The following is a 27,557-nucleotide window of genomic DNA, read 5'->3' as shown; positions in this document are numbered from 1 at the left end:
AAGAAAGAAAGAAAGAAAGAAAGAAAGAAAGGAAGGAAGGAAGGAAGGAAGGAAGGAAGGAAGGAAGGAAGGAAGGAAGGAAGGAAGGAAGGAAGAAAAGGCAATTCCTTACTCCAAGGCTATGTAGATCTGTGAATTTTCCCAAAACACACGGCTGGACCTCATGAGAGCCCGGTGATGACAGGATTATCCTCTATATATGGACACCTTGGGCCCCCGGGCTCTTTTGTATCTATAGACACCTTGGGCCCCCTAGTCTCTTTTGAATCTATGGACACCATGAGGCCTCCTTAGGTACTTGAGATAGTTACTGACTAGATGAAAGCGTGTCCTCTTACATCCTGTGTCACTCCATCCTAAATGCATGTGCTGCTTCTGTTCCAGGCAGGCCTCTGCTCTTCCTGGGTGACTTGTCTCCCTTACATACACTGATGCCTTCCTATACACTCCTGATGACAGCCACTGGCTTCCTGTATCTTATCTCTCACAGCTCAGTCTCAAATTGTGCCTATTGTGTCTAATATCCCAAGAAGTCTTCAACCTTTGCTTTTTGGCTTTGAAGAAAACATACCTCCAGTTCCATTCAGTCTTTGCCAGTCTCCTCCTGTTTAAAACATTTGAGTGGTTTTTTCCAGTCCTTCAATGTCACTGGGAAGGCTGTGTTCATTCCCTGCCTCCTCACCAAGGATATCATCAAGGAGCCAAAGGAAGCCTGTGTGGTTTCTTTGTCTACCCCAGAACTAGAGCTGAGAGCCATAAGGCAGAACAGTTGTCTGCCTCATTCATTACATCTTTACCTAGAGAAAACCTTAGAATAATACATTTGGAGAACTATGTCATCATGGAGAAAGCAAGCTTCAGATATAAGCCTCATTTCCACATCTTTAGACTCTTCCTACAGTATTCCAGGGCTGCGGCTATTGGACCACACTGTGGAGACACAGCAGCTTGTGACTGAACCCTTTAACAAACCAGATGTTCCACCTGTCCTTCCCAGTGTCTTATCTCAGTCACTTTGCAGCAGCTATGGGTGGGACAGGGCCTGAATGTGGAAAGGAAGGCAAGCAACAGTAACAAGAGAGGAGAAATTATAGGCATGGGCTGGGTTACTAAGCCAGAGGCTTCTGGTGGTGAACTCTAAAAAGCACCCCAAAATGGACACATGCCTGGGAGGCAGGCAGGGGCTTCTTCTAATAAAGGAATGATGAAAGATCTGAAGCCCATAGTAGATAAAGCATAAGAAGATAAAGATGCTCTAGTAGCCAGAGGTGTGCTGGGATGGGTGACAACAGGGAGGTGAGGTAGTGCCTGAGGCAGGAAGAAGTCATCTGTTTGGGTCTGAGAAGCAAGGGAAGGTGAGGCTAGGCTCTGTCACTCCGTGGCACTGTCCCTAACCCTTGGGGTGCTGTTTCTGCCATTGTTCTAACTGATCCCATTCTCAGTTCACATGCCCAGGCCTCTTTCCTTCCTCTGTTCTGGCCCCTAGATAAACTGCCCAAGCCCCAGCCCCACCCCTAGAGGCTAGCTGGTCCCAGCAACAAGTAGCCCTCCCCATCAGCCTGTGTCTACTGCCTCAGACCCAGCAGGCTCTCACCCTCAGCCTGCAGCTCCACTCACTTCCTGGGAGGCACAGGAAAGCAGTATCATGCTCCTCTCTCCATGAGAGCAGATGCACAGGAAAGGCTGGATATATCCTCAGTCAGCTTCCCTTGTCCCAAAAGAAAAAGGGAACAGTGGGCCCTGTCTCTGAGGAACATGCTAAACAGACCTCACGATAAGCACTGGCTCCTCTCTGGGGGTGACTCAGGGCTTTCTAGGCTTTGCCTTTGGCTTCCTACCAACCCCACATTCTGAGCACTTTGTGGCTGTCACATTCAGTCTTGCTTCTCCCTGGAGGCAGTGGCTGGCCTGATTGCAGTGAGGTAATGAGTGTGCCTCTTTCCACCCTCCCTTGGTGCCTGCTGAGATCTACAGCCTCTTCAGAATATACAAAAGGCTGGCAGTGATGCTTGCTCCTTCTGGCTAAGGAAGGGAGGGTTGTTTGTTCATAAGAGGAAGATTATCTTTGGCTGTTTTATTTGATTCCTAGTTTGGGGGTTGATTGGTTGATTGGTTGGTTGGTTGGTTGGTTGGTTGGTTGGTTGGTTGGTTGGTTGGCTGGTTGGTTGGTTTGTGGCATGGTTATTTTCTCCACTGAGCTGTAATTTGAGGTTATTGATGGGAGACCTGGGTTTGAGTCCTAGCTTGTCACCTCAGCAAGGCATTTAATCTCTTCATTCCTTGGATTGTTTCATTCTTGTGATCTCAGTGTCCAGTCCTCTCCACCTTACAGGACTCAAGGGAGGATCCAATGCCATCTTCATTGAATATATTCTATGATCATTAATCTTTAATATTATCAGAGTATTAGTACAGAAACACATCCAGGACTGGTCTTGGAGTCTGCTACTGTGCCATGGTCCTAAGAAGAGAAGTTGGAGGCGGGGCTGAAGAGATGGCTCAGGGGTTAAGAGCACTGACTGCTCTTCCAAAGATCCTGAGTTCAATTCCCAGCAACCACATGGTGGCTCACAACCATCCATAACGAGATCTGGGGCCCTCTTCTGGTGTGTCTGAAGACAGCTACAGTGTAGTTACATATAATAAATAAATAAATCTTTAAAAAAAAGAAGAAGAGAAGTTGGGGTTCAAATGAGCCTCTGTACCCCTGTGTTCCTCCCTGAGGCATAGCAGCCACTTCTACTGAGATTGTGTCCTGCTGACATGCACTCTCCCTGCTGACATGCACTGCATATATATTGCTCAGGCTCTGGCAGAGCCTCTCAGGGTCAGTCAACAAGGCTCCTGTCATTAAGTGCTTCCTGGCATCAGCAATAGTGTCTGGGTTTGGTGTCTGCAGATGGGATAGATCCCTAGGTGGAGTAGTCTTGGATGGCCTTTCCTTCAGACTCTGCTCCACTCTTTGTCCCTGCATTTGCCTTTGACACGAGGAATTCTTAATTACTATTTTTGAGATGGGTGGGTGGCCCCATCCCTCAACCTGGGGCCTTGCCTATCCACTGGATATGGTCTCTACAGGTTCTAGCTCACCTTTGTTGGGTATTTTGGCTAATGTCCTCCCTGTTGGGCCCTGGGAACTTCCTGGGTCCCTGGCATCTGGGACATCCTATTGGCTACCCCCAGTTCCTCCTCCCCCACTGCTACACACCTCTTTTCAAATTCCCGACCTCTGTACTTCTCCCCCATCTCCTCTATATCTGAACCAGTCCCCCTTTCCCCCCCCTCCTCTGTCCCTCCCAGATTCCTCTCTCTCTGTCTCTCTACCTCCTGAGATTAAGGAGATTTTATCATTTTCTGTGGCTTTTTTTTTTTTTTTTGATCTATTGGCTCCCACATGTAAACCTTCAAACTAATACATCTCTAACAAATTGAAAACTGGCAAATATATTAGGACCTTTGTACTTGTGTGTTGTACCTTAACAATATAGTAGAACATATGCAGAGTAATCACATTGTATTAAGTGTTGTAAGAAACCTAGAGGTGATTTGGTTTGGGTTTACACAAATTCTATACCATTTCATGCAAGGAACCTGAACATCTGTAGAGTGAGGTATGAGGAGGTATCCTGAAACCAGTTCCCCATGGACACCAAGGAATAACTGTATGGCATTCTTACTCAGCATCTCTGCTTAGATGTCTAGTGTCCATATCCAAGCTTAAACACCTTACCCAGAGCTCAGGTCTCTGTGCTTCCGTCCTGTAAACCTTTCTCTGTTTCCTATGACACTAAAGTATTGCTAGTCACCACAGAGGTTTCCCAAAAGCCTATCATGTTCTCATAACTCCACTTTCAACTAATCTACCAACAATTCTATCTACCTTCTAATTCTACTCTAAATATCAGATCTTTTTCTTGCTCCCACTGTTGTCATTTTGGCCCAAGCCATCATTGCATCATTCAATTAATAATGACTTTGAACTGTTTCTTTCACCTCTTTTATCCTCTCTCCCTTATTTAGAACATAAAGTAGATCTTTCAGGGCATACGTCACAGTGTTACCGGCTCTTGTTCAACTTCTTTGTCTTAGTTAGGTTCTATTGCTGTGAAGAGATACCATGACTATGACGATTCTTGTAAAAAGAAGACATTATTTGAGGCTGGCTTACAGATCAGAGGTTTAGCCCATTATTGTCATGATGGGAAGCACGGCAGCGCATGGATGCAGATGGTGCTGGAGAGACAGCTGAGAGCTCTACATCTGGATCATCAAGGAGCAGAAAGAGAGAGAACCACTGTGCCTGGCTTGGGCTTCTGAAACTCCAGTAACACACTTCCTCTCACAAGGCCACAACTCCCAATAGTGTCACTCCCTATGGGGATCATTTTTATTCAAACCACAACATTTCACTCCCTGGACCCATAGGCTTGTAGCTGTATCATAATACAAAAGCATTCAATCCACTTTCAATAGTCCCCATAATCTATTAGAGTCAACCCTGTTTAAAAATCTAAAGTCTCTTCTGAGACTAATGGCAATCTCTTAACTGTAATCCCCTATAAAATCAAAATTAAACAGGAGATCATATACTTCCATCAACTTCCAATAACAGCAAAGGATAGATAGATAAATAGATAGATGGATGGATGGAAGGGTAGGTGGAAGGAAGGAAGGAAGGATGGATGGATGGATGGATGGATGGATGGATGGATGGATGGATATAGATAATTGTTCCAAAAGAGAGGAAAGAGGGCATAGTGAGCAAATACTGAACAAAAACATGACCAAAAATCAGTTGGGCAAATTTCAAACTCTATACCTCCATCTCTGATGTCATGTGCTCTTCAGATCTCCAATTTCTTCCTGCTTTGATGATTATAAACTACTTCTCTCTTTTGGACTAGTTTAACTCCATGTTAGTAGCTTTCCTCAACAGGTACCTCATTACTCTGGCATCTCCAACTCTTGAGGTCTCTAGGCTTCACTTTCACAGTTCCATACAGTAGCCTCTCTAGAAATCCATGCAGAGACACCCCTGCCACATGCCTGGCCCCAGTGGCTTTTCTTGGTCACTGAGGAAGATTCCATAACCCTTTTCTTGTATCCTTGACTCTAAAGACAGAGCCACATGGCCAAAGCTGCCAAGTTCTGCTGCTTTCTGGGGCTGAAACATGACCCCTTGTTCAAATATACTTTCACCACCTTCATGGTTTTGATGGATTCCTTTACTGTCTATGCTTGGCTGTCCTGGATGTCAATTTGTAAACCAGGCTGGTTTTGAACTGAGATCCAGCTGACTCCACCTCCAAAATGCTGAGATTAAAGGCATGTGCCATCATACCCTACCCTATATTTTTCTTTAACTCCTTTTCATAACTTGGAAGCTTAGTTGGGTGAGTTCTTGCTCTGAGGTCACCGCTCCTTATATTACAATTAGTGTTAGGCTTTTCCTTACTCTGTTTATACTTCCTGGTGTCCCTTTTCTCCACAAACTGTACACTTTCTCTTTTTCCTTGCTCAGCTTACTCTTTTTCATTATAGATATGCATAAGACTAGCCACTAATGGCCACACAGACAGGTTGTTTTGAAATCTCCTCTGCCAAAGCTATTAATCCATAACTCTTCAGTTTATCCTTGGGCAGATTTTTTTGGACAAAGAAAGAAAGTAGTCACATTTTTTCACCAAAATATCACAAGCACAATCTCTAGGCCACTTGCTAATATTCTTCTCTGAAACCTTGTGAGCTCTCACAGTTCAATTCACCCTCAGCACCGCTGTTGTTCATGTATGGCCTGTTAAGTCAAGCTTAAAGTGTCCTGTGACTTTTCTAGTCCAAACTCCCCAAGTGTTCCATATTCCTTGAAACAAATGTATGTTCAGGCCTATAACAGCAATATCCCACTCCTGGTATATACTTCTGTCTTAGGGTTTTATTGCTGTGAAGAGAGATGCCATGACCATGGTAACATTATAAGAGAAAACATTTCATTGGAGCTGGCTTACAGGTCAGAGGTTTAGTCCATGGTGGGAAGCATAGTGGTACCCAGGTAGACATGGTGCTGAAGAGATAGCTGAGAGTTCTACATCTTAATTGGCAGGAATCAGAAACACAGTGAACCACTGTGCCTGGCTTGGGCTTCTGAAACACCAAAGTCTTACTCCCAGTGACACACTTCCTCCAACAAGGCCATACCTCCTAACAATAGTGTCACTCCCTCTCTATGACTTACTGTAGCCTTCATCACAGTGACCATGGCCATATCTCAAAATTCATGATTATCATCTTCTCTGTCACTCCACTTTAGCAACTGGCCTGAAGGTGACTTTCAAATTTGTGAAATGAATTCCAGAGACCTCCTTATCTACTGCTCTTAACAGTACATCTCACAGACCTACATGTCTTCCTCACTCATGTCATCAAGATCCCCCATTTAGCCAACTCTTCATAGTTCCCTGGTTGCACTTCCTAACTTTTTCTACCTTATCATGTATGGCAGGCATATTGTCTCAAAATATATGTACTTTGTGGCATGCATACATAAAGCTACCTTAACATGTATATAATCCCACATTAAAGGGGAATATTGCTTGCCTAAAACATGCAAGAACTGAATTGAATGGCCAACACTAAGAAAAAAATGTTGTTGTTAACTAAGATGAGAGTATTATACAGCAATTCTCTCTTAAACCTATCTCTAAGTTAACTTCAATTTGTGTGTCCTTTGATCTCCTTTCCCATTCTGTGAGTGTCTGGTAATGTTTTTATATTATACAGATAAATAGAATTTTTCTCTTTGTCTGTCTAATGTTGCCTGTCTCCAGGTTCATTTATATTGTGGCAAATGATAGCATCTTTTTGTTATGGCTAAGTAGTATTTAATTGTGTGTATCTACTACATCTTCCTCATTCACCCATCTATTGCTGGACACTGAAGTCTATGATGCTAGTTGTGAATGACCACTGGGAGTTCAGATATCTCTTCAACATACTGATTTCATTTTCTTTGGGTGTACACCCAGTCATGGAATAGGTATATCATGTGACAGTTTCATTTGTAAATAAATAAATACCACATAATAACACAGTAATGCGGCCCTTGCCAGATGGATGCTCTGGATCTTGACTTGCCAACCTTTAAAACCTTAAATTTTTACTATTTATAATGTAACCTGTGGTATTATGTTACAGCAGAAGGTAGATTCACACATTCTTCCTTCCTCCAACAAGGTCTAAATTTCAAAACTTCAATTTGATGCCTCTTTCCAGTATCCCAGAGGCCTCTTTAGTGTCCTTATCTCCAGGGAGTTTCCACTGGAACTTAGGGCCCTAATGACAGGATAAATACTGGTGCTCTTATGTTTCCAGTAGTCTAAGTCCTGCAGGACCTGGAACTCCACTATCACCCCCTTCCAAGACCTGGTAAGTCTGGCTATTTGTAAGTTTGCCCATGTCCCTGCACTACACATATTATATGCTGACCACAGACCCAAGTGCCACTAGGGTTGTTTCTCATTGAGATATTTCTTACTCTCTTATGCTAATAAACACAGCCACCTATGAAGTATGAATCAACCTTTCTAGGTCATAGGGAAGCAGGTTAACAGAGCTTAGAGAAGATCACTGAATGTACACAGCTGGTGAGTTTCTGAACCAGGATTTGAATTGCACTGAACTTGGTCTTCCATAAAGGAGTGGTAAATGCTGGCAAGTGGCTTTCAGGTGCTCAAGAGGGGTGAACAATTTGCTCCTTTACTCATAGCACAGCTCTGTTCCTGATGCTTGAACACCTATTCTCATGTGTTCTAGGTAAGGCCTGTCTTCTAGCAAATGCTAAAATGAGTCAAACAAGACAAATGGATGGGAGACTACTTGATATTCTGTGAAAGTTATTTGAAAGTGGCTAGGGTATGTCAGGTTGACTGCAAGACGCAGATGAATCAGGGAGGATAAAACACTAAGGTATTAAAAATAAAAGTCAGCTACAGACATGGAAATAAGAATGCTGTAAGAGCATCCAGTACCATCACCATGAATGGGCTCAACAAACATGCTGTTCAATCCTCAGGTCCTTAATCAGACAACAGGGGTCAATGTGAATGCTGATGACAGTTGTCTAACTTTGGCCTTGCATCACTGCCTACAATCTTCCCACCCTGGATGTTTTTAATGAATTCTAACTCAAATAGTAGTGACAGCTAGGAAATGAGAAAACCATGATCTATACTTCAGCCCTGACATCTTCCCTGTAATCTAAGCACAGTATACTTAGTGCCTGTGCTTCCAACCTCACTTCCTCCCCTATGCAAATGCAGCTAAGATGGGGGAGGGGTTGAGGTATGTAGATCTGTGAAGGATGGGTGAAGTTCTTTGAGTGGACTTTCAAGAGAAAAGTAAATCTGGTGTGATGATTAATAGCCTAAGGGAGAAATGGAAGCAAAGAAAGGGTCTGTTTCCTTCATGCCTAGGTTATTTTGCCTTCCACTCTCTCTTTGTCAGAGAAATCATATCTGAGAGATGGGCAACTGAAGAAAGTGTCTTGTAAATATGTGAGTCTGAATCTTCTGGATGCAGTCTTGCCCATGAGTCTTTTTATTTCCTGCATGGGAGGGGTTATTTGGATTACACTTCCTTATCACTGTTTATCATCGAAGGAAGTCAAAACAGAAACCCAAACAGGGCAAGAACCTGGAGGCAGGAGCTGGCACAGAGACCATGAAGGAGTGCTGCTTACTGGCTTGCTCTTCATGGCTTGCTCAACCTGCTCTCTTATAGAAGCCAGGCAATCAGTTCAGATAGCACCACTTACAATGGACTAGACTGTCCACCATCAATCACTATATTAAAAACTGCCCTACAGGCTTGCCTATAGCCTGATCTGATGAATTGCCCATGAGTCTTCTCATGTCTATATGGACACACAAAATCACAAGCTTAGACAGCATGCTCACGCCATTTCACAAGGTCCCACACACTCTGATTTCCTCTGCCCCTGATACATTCAGTCACCACTTGGCTGAAATTTCCTGTGAGATTATTTGTTCCAGAATAGATGATGGAACTATCACAGAAGATTATACAGGAAATAATTAAATATGGATAATGAGATAGAAATGACAGGAAAGAGTCACTTATTCCAGAGTGACAGCTACAGTTAGCACCAGGATGGAAAAGAGACATTCTGCCATAACAGTACTGGAAAGCTCTCGACTTCCCTCCCTGCCTTTCTCCAAGACAGTTTCATGGGCTCCTGGGTGCAGGTAGCTGATGATACCAATTACATGGAATACTACATCTTTAGGTTGGGGACACAACTGCGGTGCCTCCAGATGATCTTCCTGGTTCCACTCTCTGTTTCAGTTAGCAACAGTTGTGCTCCATCGTGTCATGAGTACTTCTCTCCAAGTGACCACTGGTTTTGATTCTGATCTTTGCTTCTTTTTTATCAGCATCTCTCCCACACTGTCCTCTTCCCACATCTTTCACTTGATCTCCCCACTGCCTTAAATTCTCAAACAATGCTGGCTAGTGTATAAGAAAAGTGAGAAGATCTGTGTAGGTGGAGGGAGATCAGGGAGGCAGAAAGTGTGGAGTAGAGATCAAAACTCATCATTGACTTTGAACCAAATTTATCTCCACTTGCTTTGGGTACTGTGTGTTGTTGGAGATTAAAACTCACTTCCTGTCCTTTCAAATACTTTTACTTCTTATTAGAAGATATATTTGCAAACAATTTTATCTTTAATGACCTCATCAAACCATCTATTATGACTAAGTCAGCCTGTTACCTACCACTACCAATCCTGCATCATCTCACCTGATTCTGCCAACAGCTGTCTATATAGGACAGATGAAGCAAGTCCAGGATCTTACCAAATATGAGCCAGGAAATCTTCTATCCATCAAAGTCTACAAGAGACTCAGCTCTTTACCTGTGTTTTGATATTTCTGTTCAAGACAAGTCCTTATGTACGAGTTGTTATAGGTTCGATGATTTGGGGCAAGATGTCTTTATTCTCCATTTGTTTCTCCTCAATAAAAATCTTCACATCTTGAGGCTCCCATCCAATCCAACAGACTCTGTATTATTAACATCACCTGTATATTGTCACATAGCAGATGAATCTGAAGAAAACAATACTAGAAACTTGTAAAAAGGTTTATAGGCAGAGAGAACTACCTCATAAACATCTCTAGTTCTTACTTTCACCATAGAAATGATACTACAGCCATGCCCTTCACCCCATCCGACAGCAAAGACATTATTAAATCATACAGAACTAAAAGGGGTTCCTTTGAACCTTAGTGATACTAACCCATCTTCTGCTTTGTATATTTCCTAGGACCTTACAATCTTATCATCCCAAATGCTCTTTTGTGGAGTTTAACTCAAATGTTTCTGCTGCCATTAAACTACAGCATAAAGATGATCTCTGCTGCCCCATCTCTTTAAGGCTTTGTAGAGCTCAGAGCTTAGATCTTCCATACATACTCTTCTTCAGCCTGATCATGCAACACACAAACCACAGCCATCAGAACCCAAGCTCCTTCCTGCTCATGGGAATTCCCGGCCTGGAGGCGTCCCACTTTTGGATTGCATTTCCTTTCTGCTCCATGTATGCCCTAGCAGTTCTTGGCAACATGGCAGTCCTGTTGGTGGTGCGCTCTGAGCCTTCACTGCACCAGCCCATGTACCTGTTCCTATGCATGCTGTCCACTATTGACCTGATACTCTGCACCTCCACTGTCCCCAAGCTCCTCGCACTCTTTTGGGCAAATGCAGCTGAGATTGCCTTTGGAGCCTGTGCTACCCAGATGTTCTTTATCCACGGTTTCTCGGCTGTAGAATCCGGTATCCTGCTATCAATGGCCTTTGATCGCTATTTGGCCATCTGCCGACCATTGCACTATGGGTCATTGCTGTCCTCAGAGTCTGTGAGCAAGTTAGGAGCTGCTGCTCTGCTCCGTGGCCTGGGGCTCATGACCCCACTTACCTGCCTACTGGCAAGGCTGAGCTACTGTGGCCGAGTGGTAGCACACTCCTACTGTGAGCACATGGCTGTGGTGAAGCTGGCTTGTGGGGGCACACAACCAAACAACATATATGGCATCACAGCAGCCACACTGGTGGTAGGAACTGACTCCATTTGTATTGCCATATCCTATGCACTCATCCTCCGGGCTGTGTTGGGCCTCTCCTCCAAAGAGGCCAGGGCAAAGACCTTTGGCACTTGTGGCTCCCACCTGGGTGTTATCCTTCTCTTCTACACACCAGGGCTCTTCTCATTCTATACCCAGCGCTTTGGTCAACACGTACCCAGGCACGTCCACATCCTCCTGGCTGACCTCTACCTCGTCGTACCACCCATGCTCAACCCCATCATCTATGGGATGAAAACCAAGCAGATCCGAGATGGAGCACTCCGACTACTCAAGAGGGGTCCAGCCCAATCATAGTGCTTCAAGCAGACCTATGCTGGTTTTCTCCAGACCTTGAGTGATGTTTACATGGATTTCTACATGGCTGGAAGGCGGAAACCCACACTCAGTGGTATCCTTACTTTAATATGGAGATCTATCACTTGTCGGAGGAGACATCATCTGATGCTTGCTCTGTGTGATGGAGTCTCAATGCTCAGGAACATTTACCTAAAGGGAGTTTCCAAACTGATAGTGGTGTCCACAGAAATATCACAGTGCAACATCTCTCCTATCTTCCGAACCAAAAAAAAAAAAAAGGATGCTGATTAAAGGAAACAAATGTGGCTACTGACATGATAAGGAAAACAGTTCCCACCCTTGGGCTGCTATGCATATCAGCTAACTCCTTCCTATTGCTGACAAATATTGCATCTTGCAAACGCACCACAGTTTAACCATCTGCTCTTAGACACCTGGATTATTTCCCACTTTGAGCTATTAGAAAATAAAGCTGCTATACTTCTCAACCTACAAGTACAATTGCTAGGACCAAGGGTAGGTATATGTTTAACCGAGCCTGCTGAATGGCTTTGTGCAACACATTGTACCATGTTACAATCTCATCAATGATATCAAACAGTTTCCAGTTGTTCCCCATCTGCTCATGTTTGATAGTGTTATTCTTGTTTTTCATTTTAAGCACTCCAATGAGTATAACCTAGAAGGAATTCATTGCAAAGTTGCTTTGCATTTTTTTACAACTAATTATGTTAAGCAACCTCTCTCATGTTTACTATTAATGAATATTCCTTTTATGAAATTCTTTAGTCCTGTGTCCATTTTAGACTTCCTTGTTTAGTAATTTTTATACTCTCATTTTGCTCTGGATCCCAGTTATTTGTCAAGTATACACGCTGAAAACGTTTGTCTAGTTTTGTGATGCATTTTGTTTTCTTAACATCTTTTACTTAAAATGCGAGTTATGGTGAACTAAAAAAACATTTAGTTTATGCCTTTTTATTCATTTCATAGACTTACTTTTCAATTGAAGGTGTATGGCCCAACACAAATAACAACTATTATGGCATAAAGTAGAATTTGAGGTTTGTTTTTCACCTGTGGATATCCAGCTGCTCCTGCAAATTTTCTTAGGAATTCTTCCTCTGTCAAATTGAGTTGCACTGAACTTTGTCACTTTAGTTAAAGCACAAGTAAGGAGGTCAGAGGACACCCTGCAGGAGTCAGTTCTCTCCTTCCACCATGGGGGTTCTTCAGATCAAGCTCAGGTCATCAGGTTTGATCATAAATGAGCTGAGTCATCTCATCAACCCTATCCTTTAAATTCTTTATCTATAAAGTATTCAATGTTAAAAAAATGTTTCCAAAATAGTACCTGTGTGACTTTTCTCATTTTTCCTATTAATAGTCTACTTTAATATGTGGTGTGTCAAAATCTGCTTTCTACATTGGTACAGTATTAGGGGTCTCTAATTAGTGTATAATATTTGTGTGAAATAATAAGCTATTGAATGTCATAGTGAATCTGAATATTCCATCATCTCTCTATTGGGAAACTTTCATAATATATATATAATGTGATTAGGTCATATTCACCCCCAGTAGCCATACATTGTCCCTGCCCTGTCCCTCTAGTCTCCTTTTCAGTCCCTAGTAAAGTCTCTTCTTCTTCTATATACCTGGAGTTTAATAAACCTACTTTAATCAGAATTTCTATTTTCACTATATTTCCAATGACCCCAAATTTTCTCTAAAATAATCTGTCAATATAGGTATAAAATTGTTTATAGATTATGTTTGTCTTAAAAGTTTTCTGTGATTTGTTAAATCTTTTATTTCCGATATAGAGGGCATGTGCCTCATTCTTTTCTGTAGTGTTTTGGAGAAAAGAAGTATACCCATGCAGTTACTGTTTTTAAAATCAAATTTCTTGATTATTTTCTTTCTATTCATTTTTGTCTTTTACTGAAAACTTCCATGTTGGTTTCTTTTCATCTCTTCATCTTAACTCAGTCTTCTGCCTTGTTAAAGTAAAAGCAGACCAGCAGTCTAGACGAAAGGAGGAAGAATAAACGGGATCTTGAAGAGAACAGTAAATGCCTCTTGCAAGGCACCTGGTTGGCATGTGATCCCATGATTCCCAGACAATGGGAAACTATTCTTCTCTGTCATTAAAAAAAGATAGTATTTCTTACGAGACTGAAAAGTACAGAAACAGTAGAAGATCCGACAGTTTTAGGCTCATGAAACCAAATGTCTCATCACCAAATTTGAAGCACCAGACTTTCACAATCAGAAAATTTGACCCAGGTGACCTTTTGATGAGCACATTCCATTGTCTTGATATCTCTAGCATATCTAACATGCATATTCCAGACCTCATTCTCAGTCTGTCCTTCAGCCATAGGGAAGTAAAGTCTACTTCAAAGCCTTTGTTGTGTTTTAGTTAGAATGTCATAAGCTCATTATTTTCCCTTACAAAGACATTTATCTATGAGGATGCAAACTCCATCTAAACCAACCTATCATAATCCCTAAGACTGGCATATCCTCAGAACACCCAAGCATCGTTTTTCCCTTCCACCTTCATCCTAACAAACAAGCAAAACAGGAAGTCTTGAGTACCAGGACATCACTGTGATAGATGTTATCACTACTTGACAGCAGCTGCTTGGTCCCTCTTACTCTCAAACTACATCAAATGACCAGATCATACCCTTAGAGTTTCTTTTCAGAGCTGTTTATTATATCTACTGTCTTTCTTGGCTTCTCTAGAAAACACAACCTGAGGCAAAAACAGTATGTGCAAACACTGTATTGCATAGTGTGATATTTTCCCAGGAGGGAAACAAAGAACGAGTGAAGAGAGAGGCCCCAGTGGTCAGCTGTTTGTTTAGCATGCCGGATGTCCCCCTATGGGCTCTGAGGAGCTCCTGCCTTGTGACACAAACTCCATGGAAGGAGATGAAAGACAAGGCAGCTTCATCTTCTTTGGTTAAAGTTCATGTCTATTCCTTTGTACTTTGAGTTTACAAATGTGAGCAGCAGCAGTGGAAAGGAATGGAAGATAGGACATTTGTGCTACAGAGGGTAGAGCCAGAGAAGTGACCCAAGCCCCTTGGAGGAGCCAGAGGATCATGAATAGATCCCAGATATTGACCCTGAATTATTTATACTGTTAGAGTTTGATTTTGCTTCGACTGACTGTGACCCTGTCCCGGTTCTTCCCTCTTGAATAAAGAAAGTGTTTCGTGTATTTTTTATTTTACAGGAGCCCACAGTTGAGAGACTGAATTATTAAGTGGTTTTCAGGTTTTCAAAGAGACTTTGGATTTTAAATGGACTGAAAAAAGTGAATTTGTAAAGACTGTGGGTCTTTTTAAATTTATAAAAATGCTTTTATTGTGATGTGTATATTGATGTGTAGTGCTAGGGATAAACAAAAATGAAAGTTTTTGGCTTAACAGTGATATACTTGTGTGTCAAGTTGACAATGGGTCAGTTGTGCTGACTAGCATAACAGAACCTTAGTAGACTCCCAAACCTTAACACATCTGAATCCATGATGGAAGTATGTTCAGGCCATAAAACTTAGCACATAGACAGCACCACTTGCCAAAATGAAAACAAAGACCCAATACATCAAAGTTCTTATTTCTAAGAAAGTTTATAAATATTCTAATAATTATGCTTTTTGGCCTCTGTAGTTCTACTTTTGGGTAAACGTTCTTGTAAACTGACATATGTCAACCCAGGATATCTTTTTTGTGTTTAGAAGCTCACCTTGAGAAAGGCCCAGGGCTCTGCTGGGATCCCAAACACCCAGTGCAGTCACTGACTGGCTAATAAAGACTTTCTATTGACTTAAATCCATATCCAAGTTGTCTCTGGTGGTTTATGACATCTTGACACAAGGCATAGTCATCTGAATGGAGAGAGCTTCAATTGAGAAAATGTCTCCATAAGATAAGGCTATAGACAAGCCTATGGCATTTTCTTAATTCATTATTGTTGGGAAGAGCCCAGTCCATTTTAGGTGGGGCTACCCTTGGGATGGTGGTCCCAGGTTCTATGAGAAAACAGGCTGAGCAAGCCATGATAAGTGAGCCAATATGCAGCATTCCTTCATGGCCTCTGCATCAGCTAGTCTCCAGCTTCCTGCCCTGCTAGAGTTCCTGTCCTGACTTCCTCTGATTGTAAACAGTGTTGTAGAAATGTAAACTAAACAAACTCTTTATTCCTCATTTTGCCTTTGGTCCTGGTGTTCCATCACAGCAAGGATAATCATAACTAAGATACTATGTTGTTATTTTTACTGTCCAAGCTAACAAATGTTGATGCACAACAATGCATGCAACAGTATGATAGATAGGGAATGACATAAGAGCCTCGCAGCAGTCACTGCAATAGGCCCTGAAGCCAAAAGCAAACATGCATTCAACAGCAAAAGCAGCTTCACTTTCAATTCCAAGAGCAGTATTTACAGCCCCCTGGAGCCTCTGCTATCCCACTAGCCATAAAGGCATATGGGTGGATCCAGGTTAGCACCATCCGAATCTGGTACAATGAGGAAGCAGCCAAAGAATGTGAGAGTTAAAGACACAGTGGGGTGATGGAGTAAAATGAAAAATTGTCTACTGTCTTAGAGGAAGCTGAAGGAGGTTTTAGAGTGAAAAGACTCACTATTAAGTGCTGATATCGATGAGTGGAACCTTTTTAAATGGTTTTGGTTTTTTGAGATTAATAGAATTAAACCATTTTCCCCTTCTCTTTCCTCCCTCAAAGTCCTCCCATGTACCTTCCACCCTCACACTCAAATTCATAGGCTCCTTTTCTTGAAATGTAATATATACATTGCTAAATATATAAATCTAGCCTGCCCAGTCCATATAATGTTGCTTGTGTGAATAATGTTTTCTACGAATAACCAATTGGTGCATTTTTCCCAGGGAAGACTACTCCCACTTTAGCCTTCCTTGACAAGTCATTTCAGTGGAGTTAATGGATCCATAAGCCTGGTGTGAAAGCAAGAAAGAATATGAAGGAAAGAATTACTGGTAATGAGAATATTCAACATTTCTACTTTTCCCTTCCTTTCTGAATAAAATTCCCACACCTGTTGTGAGTCATTCTCACAGGAGGAAAATCTAACCCAAAAAGTTGACAAGGGCATGGGTACCAAATTGTCTTCTTTAAGGGCTGAGAAGTGTATTGGTGCTAACCATATAGCATGGTTCTATATGAAGAGAGGGGAGTGACTGGGTATTGCTTGTTTCTTAATTCATTTAGCTTAGGGATTTGTTAGGATCCTTAAAACTGCACGATTTAACTGGTAAAGTACAGATATCCCTCTTAGCTCACCCCATAATAAATTAGGTCCTTCAGAAATATAATCTTGTATGTATGGGCTTCTTATACTATAGACAAGTGAAGATGATTTAAGCAGTCCCCCCGCCCCCACTGAAATGACTCTACAAGCCTACCCATCCTCCTGAGATACAAGTTCTTCAGTCACCCTCACATCTTCTCCAAAGGAATGAGACAATGATACAAATTAAAATGGATCCATAAAGAGACATAACCCCCAAGGAAAAATGAGATCTTAAGAATGGAAGCTGCCAAGCTACAAGAACTTCATTCTCTGTTTCATGCATGAAGACCACCTGGATGTCTGGCATAATGGCTGCTTAGAAACTGAGTTTCAGAGATGAAAACTGAGCCTTAAGGCCAGGCATGGTGACATACATTATCATTCCAGAATTTAAGATACCAAAGCAGAAAGATTAATTTGAAGCCAGCCTAGGCAACATGATGAGAACTTGTCATAATAAATGAAGGAAGAGGGGGAAACAGAGGAGGAGGGGGAGGGGTGGAAATAGAAGAGAAAGAGGAAGAGGAGGAAATGAAGAAGGAAGGGTGGGAGACAAAAGCTAAGCTTGTAACATCTTTACAAGTGACTCCTGACAGGGTTGGCAGTTTGGGAGAAACAGAAATTTAATCTAGGCACAATGCTTTCTTAAAGGACAAAGTCTTGAAGAATATTACTAAATGTGGAGTTTTCCCTCTTTAAATTTAAGGCATTCAGATACCTAATGACCAGAAAACCTAATGACAAGAAAAATCTTCACTTGGGAAAATTTGTATCCATTCAATATCATGTTGAATCTTTATACAACAACAAAATGTAGAGTAAGTTGAAAATGATAAGATTTTTCTCAATGTAAAATTCCACCTCTCAACAAGTGCAACAGTAAATTATAATCAATGCTTTATAAATACCTACAGAAGAGGTGAAGAAGTATAGGAGGGGCAATATAGACAGGGCCTTGTATGAAAAAATCTACAAACCTTTAAAAACAGGAGCTCAGGGACCAGGAAAATAATTCAGTCAACAAAGTACATAGAGGAATGACAGCCAATGTTGTTCTCTAGCCTACATATGCATATATATGCAGAGAGAGAGAGAGAGAGAGAGAGAGAGAGAGAGAGAGACCACCACCACCACACCTTTCAGGAAGACTATAAAAACAATAAGAAATCGAGTCTCTCCTCCCCCAGTTCTGGGTTGTAGCAGTTTTCTTCCTCCATAAAAAGAAAACATCAATTCAAGCCTCCTATACTAGGCAAGGTTTAAACGTCATTCTTATAAATACTTCTAAAGCATGTGTCAACATTCTACTTAAGCTCAACTGTGTTGTGAAATGGTGTTTGTGTAAAGTGATGGGGAGTTAGACAACTCTCAGATCTGCTCTCAAACCTATGGGAGGTTCCTAGGGATTCCTAGAGTTTGGGGTCTGGGGAAGGGTAATTAAATTGAACATTTGATCTTGGTGTGAAGAAGTTGTTGGCAGACAGTAGGCAAGGTCACTACCTCAGATTTATGAAGTACAGGGGATATATGACATTACTAAATGTGGAGTTTTCCCTCATTAAATTTAAGGCATTCAGATACCTAATGACCAGACCCTTACTTTCTCAACTTTGTGTCCTCATTTTAAAAAAATTGACTCCAATTTATGATTCTCATATATTTGTGGGTATGCAGCCATTCATTAGCATGTACTTGACCTACCAAAGGCCATGGCCTTCAAAAGATGGACTCTCTGTCTTCCAACAGCTGCCTCTGGCCCTCACAATATTTGCATCATCTCTTCTACAAGGACCCCTGAGCTGTGAGAGGAGATGATGTGATATTATAGATGTTCCATTTAAGGCTGAACATACGGAGTCTCTGACTTTCTACTCCTTGACAAGTTGTGGGTGTCTGAGTTAATCACAGAGACCATGGGTGACAATAAGAAAACAATGTTTCCCAGACACAGCAGGGTAGTCAGTCTCATGTGGACTGACAGCACCTGGGGAGGAGTGCAAAAGATCTCAGCAGGCTTAGGCCAGATAAAATCTCACCATGGAGATGGGAGGTGGGCACAAATTTCCACCCCTAGCTGAGGAGCTATTGGCAATTGATAGCTATTTCTCGGAGCCAGTTAAAACAAAAGTTTGGGGAAGACATATAAACACAGCTTACCTCAGGTGTTCCTTACTTACACATGAAATGCAAAGAGGAATCTAGGAAGAAGAGATGCCTGTATAGACCATGTACAATTAGTTTTAACTGTCTATTTGACACAATCTAGAATCATCTGAGAAGGGAGTCTCCATTGAGGTACTTCCTAGATCAAATTGGTCTGCGTGCATGCCTGTAGAGCATTGTCTTGTTTGTTAAATGACCCAGTCCACACTGGGTGGCACCATTCCCTGGGCAAGAGATCCTGGGCTGTATAAGAGTGGAAGGGACTGGCTAAGTACAAGCAGGCTACAATCCATGTGGTTTTTTCCTCTCTGCTCTTGTCTACAGTTATGATACTTCAAGTTCCTGTGTTGACTTGCATCCAATAGCAGACTCTTTGTAAACCAAATACAGCCTTCCCTTCCATGTTGCTTTTTGTCTGGGTATTTTATTACAGTAACAGAAATGACATTAGAACAGATTGATAGTAAAAGCAGATTAGCAGCCTGGGTGAGCTGTTGCAGCATGTATGACTCTAGGGTAGTTCACCTAGTTCACCTCTGGTTTAATAAAACAAGAAAAGGATTATCACTGCGGTGCTCCAACATGCTCAGCGTCTGAAGTCTTTAACTATAGAGGTCAGGAGGGTCCCACAAGGAGCTCAACAGTTAAGACAAAGCATTCAAAGGCCTCAAAAGTTGACTCATTCTCTACACCTTCCTCTCCCCCAGATTCATAGTGGTCCTCTGAGGTCATATATTTCTGGATCCTTCCGTCTTAGGAAATATCAACCCTCTTCTGCTGGAAACGCCTTAAGAAGCCCTGACGGATCTGCTTCGACTTGATGCAGTAGACCACAGGGTTCATGAAGGGTGGCACCAAGAAGTGCAGGTTAGCCATGAGCACTGCCAGAGCTGGGTAGCTGTGTTTCTCCACTCGGTGCAGCACGGACAGCCCCAACTTGGGCAAATAAAAGATGAGAACGATGCAGAGGTGTGAGACACACGTATTGAGTGCCTTGAGCCTTTCCCCGGGTGATGCAATGCCCAGCACAGTCCGTAGGATCAGAGCATAGGACAGCATGATGAGGGAGGAGTCTAGGCCTAGTGAGAGGAGGATGGAAACCAGGCCAACCAGGCTGTTGATGCGGGTGTCTGAGCAAGCCAGTCCCACGAGGTCGCAGTGCAGACAGTAGCAATGGGAGAGGGTACTGATCTGAGGAAAGACCAGACGCCGCAGAAGGATGGGTCCGGGAAGGTTGAGCAGGATGGCCCTCACCAGAACCGCAGCCCCGACTTTGGCCACTGCTGAGTGAGGCAGGATGGTGGCATAATGCAGAGGGTCCCGGATAGCAATGAAGCGATCAAAAGCCATGGCCAATAGCACACCAGATTCCACATAGGTGAAGGCGTGGATGAAAAACATCTGTGCTGCACAGAAATCGAAGGGCAGCTCCCGAGTACCCAGCCAGAAGAGCCGCACCATGGTGGGGAAGGTAGAGGCACAGAGGCCCAGATCAGAGGCTGCTAGCATGGACAGGAAGATGAACATGGGCTCATGTAAGGCTGGATCTGTGCGGATCAGGAAGAGGATAATGCTGTTGCCCAGGATGGAAACCACACAGATGAGGTTGATGGGAATGGAAACCCAGTGATGGGAGGCCTCCAGGCCTGGAAAGCCAGTGAGGAGGAAGGTGGAGTGGCCAGGAGTGCTGGTATTGCAAAACATAATGACTCCAGGAGGAAACTGTCCACCCTACGAGAAGGAGACATTCATTCGTGTGGTCACGGAGCTAGACGCGAAGAGCTGACTCATAGCCATTAAAAACATCCCTCTCCTAGGAGTGCTTGCTTCTCTGAATACACTTGTGGTTGGATCCATTTTCTGAGTCAATCTCTGATTACTGCTAACTGCCTACTTTTTAGCCAATCAGCAGCCACCTTCCCTTGGGCCTGAGCCACGTCCTTCTTTCACCTAAGTGAAAAGAAACCTAAAGCCTAATCTTCCAGAGAGCCTTCTTAGACTACATATTGAGAAGAAAAAAATTCTCCAAAGAAACAGAATGAGAGAGGGCCTGGCAAGATGGCTCAACTGGTAAAAGTGTCTTCTGCCAAGCCTGAAGCCTAAGTTCGACCCCTGGAACCTACACAGCAAAGGGAAAGAATCTTATATCTGCCACATGAACACACACACACACACACACACACACACACACACACACACACACACATACACACCAAGTGTCTTAAATATTGTTCTTAGCTTTAGGATAACAATACAAACAGAACATATGGCATGCATTTTTTTAGAGGAGGGTTTCCTGTCTGATATCTGCTATCAAATGTGCCTGAAAGGGCAGTCCACCATGGTGTGTGCAGAAGCATCCCTTAGGGGGCTGCTTCCTCGCTTGTCTGATGCTGTTATGTGCAATTTCTGCATTTCTTTCTGAGAAATGCGTTAGGGAAAGAAAATAGGCCCTTTGCTTACTTACATTTTGTTTTTGATTGCTGATATTTGTTCAAATGCATGAAGTTCTTTGTGCCAATTAGTATATACATTATATAATAATCAAATCAGATACCTAACATTTTGAATATTTTTAAATTTTTGGTTAACATTCAATAATTGCACACATCTATGGGTACCCGTGTGATATTTCAGTGCATACATGCAATGTATAGTGGTCAAAATAGCCTCTTCCAGTGTTTACACTGGTGACAAATGTCCAGAGAAATTGAGTTGGCTTCAAAGAAATGGTCAAGGTTTCCTCAGAGTCTGATAAACAATGTGCAAAGATGCCAAATGCATTCATTTTTACCAGTGTTTCCCCAGTCCTGTGCCCACCTCATGCTCTAATTAAAGCTTTCGTGTGTGCTTCTGACTCTACCATCAAGATAGGGCTACTGCTCAGCTATTTAAAACAATGAATTTATGAAATTCTTGGGCAAATGGATGTATCTGGAGGATATCATCCTGAGTGAGGTAACCCAATCACAAAAATCACATGATATGCACTCACTGATAAGTGGATATTAGCCCAAAAACCTAGAATACCCAAGATACAACTTCCAAAACAAGAAAATCAAGAAGGAAGACCAACTCGTGGATACCCCATTCCTCCCTAGAATGGGGAATAAAATATCCATGGAAGGAGTTGCAGAGACAAAGTTTAGAGCTAAGACGAAAGGATGGACCATCCAGAGACTTCCCCACCCGGGGGTCCATCCCATAATCAGCCACCAAACGCAGACACTATTGCATACTCCAGCAAGATTTTGCTGAAAGGACCCTGATATATCTGTCTCCTGTGAGGCTTTGTCAGTGCCTGGCAAATACAGAAATGGATGCTCACAGTCATCTACAGGATGGAACACAGGGCCCCCAATGTAGGAGCTAGAAAAAGTACCCAAGAGCTGAAGGGATCTGCAACCCTATAGGTGGAACAACAATATGAACTAATCAGTAACCCCAGAACTCATGTCTCTAGATGCATATGTAGCAGAAGATGGCCTAGTTGGCCATCTTTGGGAAGAGAGGACCCTTTGTCTAGCAAACTTTATATGCCCCAGTACAGGGGAATGCCACGGCCAAGAAGTAGAAGTGAGTGAGTAGGATAGCAGGGCAGGAGGGGGGGCTGGAGCATAGGGGACTTTGGGGATAGCATTTGAAATGTAAATGAAGAAAATATCCAATAAAAAAATTTTAAAAGATAGGGCTCTGGGTATAGACTCACCTAAAGAGCAGTTTTCTCCTAAAGAGCCCCTTTTCAGTCCTCTTTCTACAAAAGCTGTTATATGGAGTCAACTAATTTGAAGTTCTCCTTAGCTGGGAACAGAGTGCTGAGGCTAACAGAGATGTCAGGCAAAGCAACAGAAGCTTCCAGAATCTCAGGATGAATAAACCTCTGCCAAAGAACCCAGACTGACAGGTGTGAGCGCTCCTGATCTCACAAACTCACACATCACCTTCTCCCAGCTTCTCTCCTCACAACACAACCGACCTTCCCTTGTCCACTAAGCAAGCACACTGGGCTGTTTCGGGGATGGAATGAACAAAACACTAATCCCTCCATCCCTCCCCCAAACCACACTCCATTTCCTATGGGTTCCTGTCTCCTTACTTTTGTTTTATCCGTTAAACACTCAAAAAACCTGCCCTTTCTCTCTAGAGCAGATTCTCCTAATCAACTAATCTTTGGTCTGTCTCCTGTCTTAGATCCAACAAGACTAACCGTCAAGCCATTATTTCTCTGAGTAACAAAGCGGCTCCTTTGTCCCACTCTCTCCAGTCCTTGTGTATTCCAGTTTGTTTTCAAATTTCCAATTGAGTTTGGCTCCAGATATTTATGAAAAGTTCAGTGTGAATATGTAAATCATTACATATACAGCCAGGAAAAAATAAATGAATAAGTAAATGGAGAGAGAGGGGGAGAGAGAGAGAGAGAGAGAGAGAGAGAGAGAGAGAGAGAGAGAGAAGACAAGGTTGGTATTCGGCTTTTAGCGACTTTGTTTTGAGCAACTCTGGCTTTGTGTAACGAGCATCAATATTTCCCTGATGCACAGAGGAGCAGATCTAAGCAAAAGCTCCATAGAGTCCAAAGGAGAGACGTTGCCCACTTACATCTCTAATCTTTTTAATCCCCTTTCTCCTAAGTGTCATGAATTATTAAGATATCCTTTTGCTCATCACATTTGCTATGTTTGGTCATTTAAAAAATATCTTTCTTGGGGACAAGTCCGCATATCAAAAATGCAAAACCTAATGAATTTCCACAAAGTGAATATATCTATGTAACCAAATAGTGAAGGCCAGCAAGATGGCTCAGAGGGGAAAGGTGCTTCCTGGACAAGCCTGAATTTACTCCCCAGAGCCCATGTAAAGGTGGAAGAGAAAAATAATCTCCACAAAGTTATCCTCTGATATCTACAGTTGTGCCATAGCATGCTCTGTATGTGTGTGTGTCTGTTTGTCTGACTAGCTCTCTCTGTCTCTGTCTCTGTCTCTCTCTCTCTCTGTCTCTCTCTCTCTCTCTCTCTCTCTCTCTGTCTCTCTCTCTCTCTCTCACACACACACACACACATATTACATTTTTAAATAAGAAACTAAATAGTTTCAGAATCTCCAAGTCCTACGACTCCTTCAATGATTCCCATCCTCCCACTATCCTGATTTATGACACCAAAGATGAATGTTATAAATCTTGGAACTTTATGTAATTGTGTTCCTACAGTATGCACCTGTCTGTGTAATTTTTTTTTGTCTATGACACATCCACACTGCTGCATGTGCTTGCAGTTTTCTCATTCTCTTTGCTAGATGGCTTTTCCATTGTGAGCATAGACAACGACATGTATCTGACACACAGAGCTTCCCTCATCTTGTCAGTTCATCTTCTTGTTCAGTGAAAGTCTGGGAACCTCAGAGTTCAGGAAACCCATAGAATACAAGGCAGAAGGAGTATAGGAGCCAAGAGGGATGGAGGGCACCAGGAAAACAAGACCATCTAAATGAACTGAGAAAAGCTCATATGAACCCCCAGACTTTAGCAGCAAGCACGGGGCCTGCACAGGTCTGTTCCTGGTCCCTTTCACTCTAGGACTTTATGAGACTCCTGAATGTGTGAACAAGTGGGTCTCTGACTTTTGTGCCTGCTCTTGTAGCCTTTTTCCTTCTGCTGGTTTGCCTTGTCCAACTTCAAGGTGATGGTTTTTGTTTTATCTTATTATATTTTATTTGGTTATTAAAAACCATATGCTATAATAAAATTCAATAAATTGCTTTGTAGACATCAGGGTATTCTTTTTGCTTTGAATTTCCATCAATGCCATATTTTAGGTTACACTAAATTTCAATGAAGATGTGCCTTTAAATGCTTTTTTAAATAAAGAAAGAAAGTTTGAGAACACTCTTAAGTAATGAAAACCCAGACATATAAACCCTTAGACAGTGTAAAAACTCCCGTCATTCTCTCTTTACCCTTGCTTTTCTCTCTCTCTCTCTCTCTCTCTCTCTCTCTCTCTCTCTCTCTCTCTCTCTCACATCTTATTGGAGAAGTGTCAGAGTAAAGAGAATAAAGAAGGGCTCATATATCAGGTGCCATTTTGCCTGTCTGAATCCTACAGTCTCCCCACTGAGTGCATGCCTGTGTGCTCTGCCTAAGGTGTTCTGTCCAGCAAGTCAAACCATACATGGAAATAATTATGTACTATACATAAATATGAGCAGCTCCCCAGTCAGGGCCACAGTGCACACCTACAAGGGCTGCCATCTATACTTCAGTCCATTGAGTGTAGACTTTAGAAGTTGTGTTTCTCAGCCTGAACTGTCATTATGTCCTTTTGTGTAATAAAGGACTATTACTGACATCACAGAATGGTTATGAACATTGGAAACTGCACACTGTTTTACCCAATAAAGGCACTGATGAAAGTGTAATGTTAACCGTGTCCTAGACTAGGATTTTATAGGCAGCATCTCAGGAAGTCTCCCACTTTCTAAAGCTTTTGAATGGCATTTTCTCCTTCCTAACAATGAAAAAACAATCTAAGAGATGAAAACTCCTGTCCACGGCTCATTAAAGGCAAGCAGAAGAAACAATACAATTTTACATCAATGCTCATGTGCCTGTCATTCAGCATGTCCCTCCCCAAATCTTTTTAAAATAATTATCTCTTGTTATAGCATACACACACACACACACACTTTATATGTATGTGGTTTAAAACAGTGCTTAGTGCCTGAACACGGAAATGGCTACCACACACATACTTCATACATGTTCCAGTGCTGAAACCCACCTGCAATCTCAGTGCACTGGAGGCTGGGATGGGAAGATTGTAAGTTTGAGGCCAGTCCAAGCTATGCAGTGAGCCCTGATCTCAAAAAATAATAATAATGAATAATAATTACTTAATTATTGAGGACTAACTATTTTGAAGTGATAAAAATTATTCCTATTTTGCACATAGGAAAACTGTCCTACCAAGTTGCCTAAGTTCATGAAGTTAAGAAGTGTATGGCCAGAATAGAAGTCGAGACAGTCTGATTCCAGAGGCTGCTTCAGTGCTGTGTTATAATGCTTCTTCTATTACCTATTAGTGCCTATTAACATGATTAGTGCTGAAAAGGTCTGTTGCTAAAAGGTCGACCCAAAGTTACAGATTTGAGAGTGCTCCTCATCTGTCACCCCTACCTCCTCTTGACCTCTTAGATGTAGCAGTCCTGAGTACACTCATATTTCAACAGCCTAAACCCAATGGAATTCCCGTGCTTCATAATCATCCTGGGCTGCAAACCATGTGAATTTCGTTACCCAGTTAAGGCTTAGGGAGAAGATGTTCAGTAATATCCTGAGAGAGCAAATAACAAACTTGATTGAACTAGATGTGGAAGGGCTGGGGTTAGGGAGAGAAATGTGTAAAGGGTGAGGAATAAATAAAACCAGTAATGATATATGGATAGAAGGCTGGGTAGATAGGTAGAAAACCAATGACAGAGTCAATTCTGGAGATGGAAAAAAATAAATTATATTCTCTGCCCTTTTACCATTTTACTTATCCAGGGTCAAGAAGATCATAAATAGCCTAAAGTCTATTTTATTTTGTTAATCAAAGAAGTCTAAAAAAAAAAAAAAAGGAGAAGAAGAAGAAGTCTATCCCCAGTAGCTTAACTATAAGTTTTTGAAAAGAAATGGCCCAGCTTAGAGAAAGTTGGAGACCCCAAGAAGGTTTCTATGGCAACCAAGCATCACTCACCAACACTCTCAAGGGAATGTGAGGATTTAAGCCTCTGGCTTTGCCAGCTGGGTCCTAGGGCCAAAAAGAAAGACACAGAAAAAAATAGGCTGTAACACTGAATCCTAAGCCTAGCAGAGTCTGGGATGAGCCGAGAATCCAGTTTTCCTCGAGTCATGATATTGATGAGTCTTAGGTAATATAATAGATAAAAATATAATATAATATAATATAATATAATATAATATAATATAATATAATATAATAGATAAAATGTACACTGTTCAGAGATAAGCTTGGCATAAACTGCCTCTGCCAGGTACCTGTGACAAGGGAGTCACAGACAGCACGCAGGGTCTGGAAAAAACCACACTCTTCCATCAACTCTGCTTATGGGCTGGCTGAGCTTTTACTAAGTGGTAGAGAGGGTGAGTGAGGAGGTGACCTGCTCTATACCTCCTCCCCTACACCCCTTCAGGCTGGGACCCTCAGAGTCTGTGGCTGAGAACTGATTACAGACTCAGATCTGATGCTGTCAGTGGAGGTGTAATGCGGGCCAGTGAAAGGATGGAAACTGCAGGATCTTTTAAAACATGCATTTGTTTATTAACTCATGATTTATATATAGGAAAAATCCGGTTTTTAAATAAATCAGACCCTTCTATATTTTTTATTCTGACTTATATGAAGTCTCTTTAAATGTTTTAAACAGTTGACCTTCAAATTCTCACCATATAGGTGTTGTCTTTGCTAAAACAACTACAATTTTATATTTAACTCGTGAGGTTAAAGTCTAGAATAGAATAGGTCCAGAATGTATCTAATATTAAGGTGTAATAGATACAGACACATAAATTATAGAGAGGAAAGAAGGA

At 42.1% G+C, this 27,557-nt stretch overlaps 2 protein-coding genes across 2 annotated transcripts; one reads left to right on the top strand and one right to left on the bottom strand.

Annotated features, from left to right (window-relative positions):
- Positions 1–10,437: 10,437 nt before the first annotated feature.
- On the top strand, positions 10,438–11,492 carry LOC110299401 (putative olfactory receptor 52P1). The gene has a single exon (XM_021169085.1). It carries the CDS (start codon positions 10,510–10,512, stop codon positions 11,455–11,457), a length of 948 nt encoding a protein of 315 aa, XP_021024744.1. The 5' UTR covers positions 10,438–10,509; the 3' UTR covers positions 11,458–11,492.
- An 8,181-nt stretch (positions 11,493–19,673) lies between these two features.
- Positions 19,674–20,699, bottom strand: LOC110299513 (olfactory receptor 51G2-like). Its single transcript, XM_021169229.1, has one exon. It carries the CDS (start codon positions 20,675–20,677, stop codon positions 19,727–19,729), a length of 951 nt encoding a protein of 316 aa, XP_021024888.1. The 5' UTR covers positions 20,678–20,699; the 3' UTR covers positions 19,674–19,726.
- Positions 20,700–27,557: the final 6,858 nt, after the last annotated feature.

This window comes from Mus caroli, chromosome 7 (genome assembly GCF_900094665.2).
Source record: "Mus caroli chromosome 7, CAROLI_EIJ_v1.1, whole genome shotgun sequence".
NCBI lineage: Eukaryota > Metazoa > Chordata > Mammalia > Rodentia > Muridae > Mus > Mus caroli.
The sequence above is the reverse complement of the archived record's forward strand: the minus strand, read 5'-3'. Positions and strand labels throughout refer to the sequence as shown.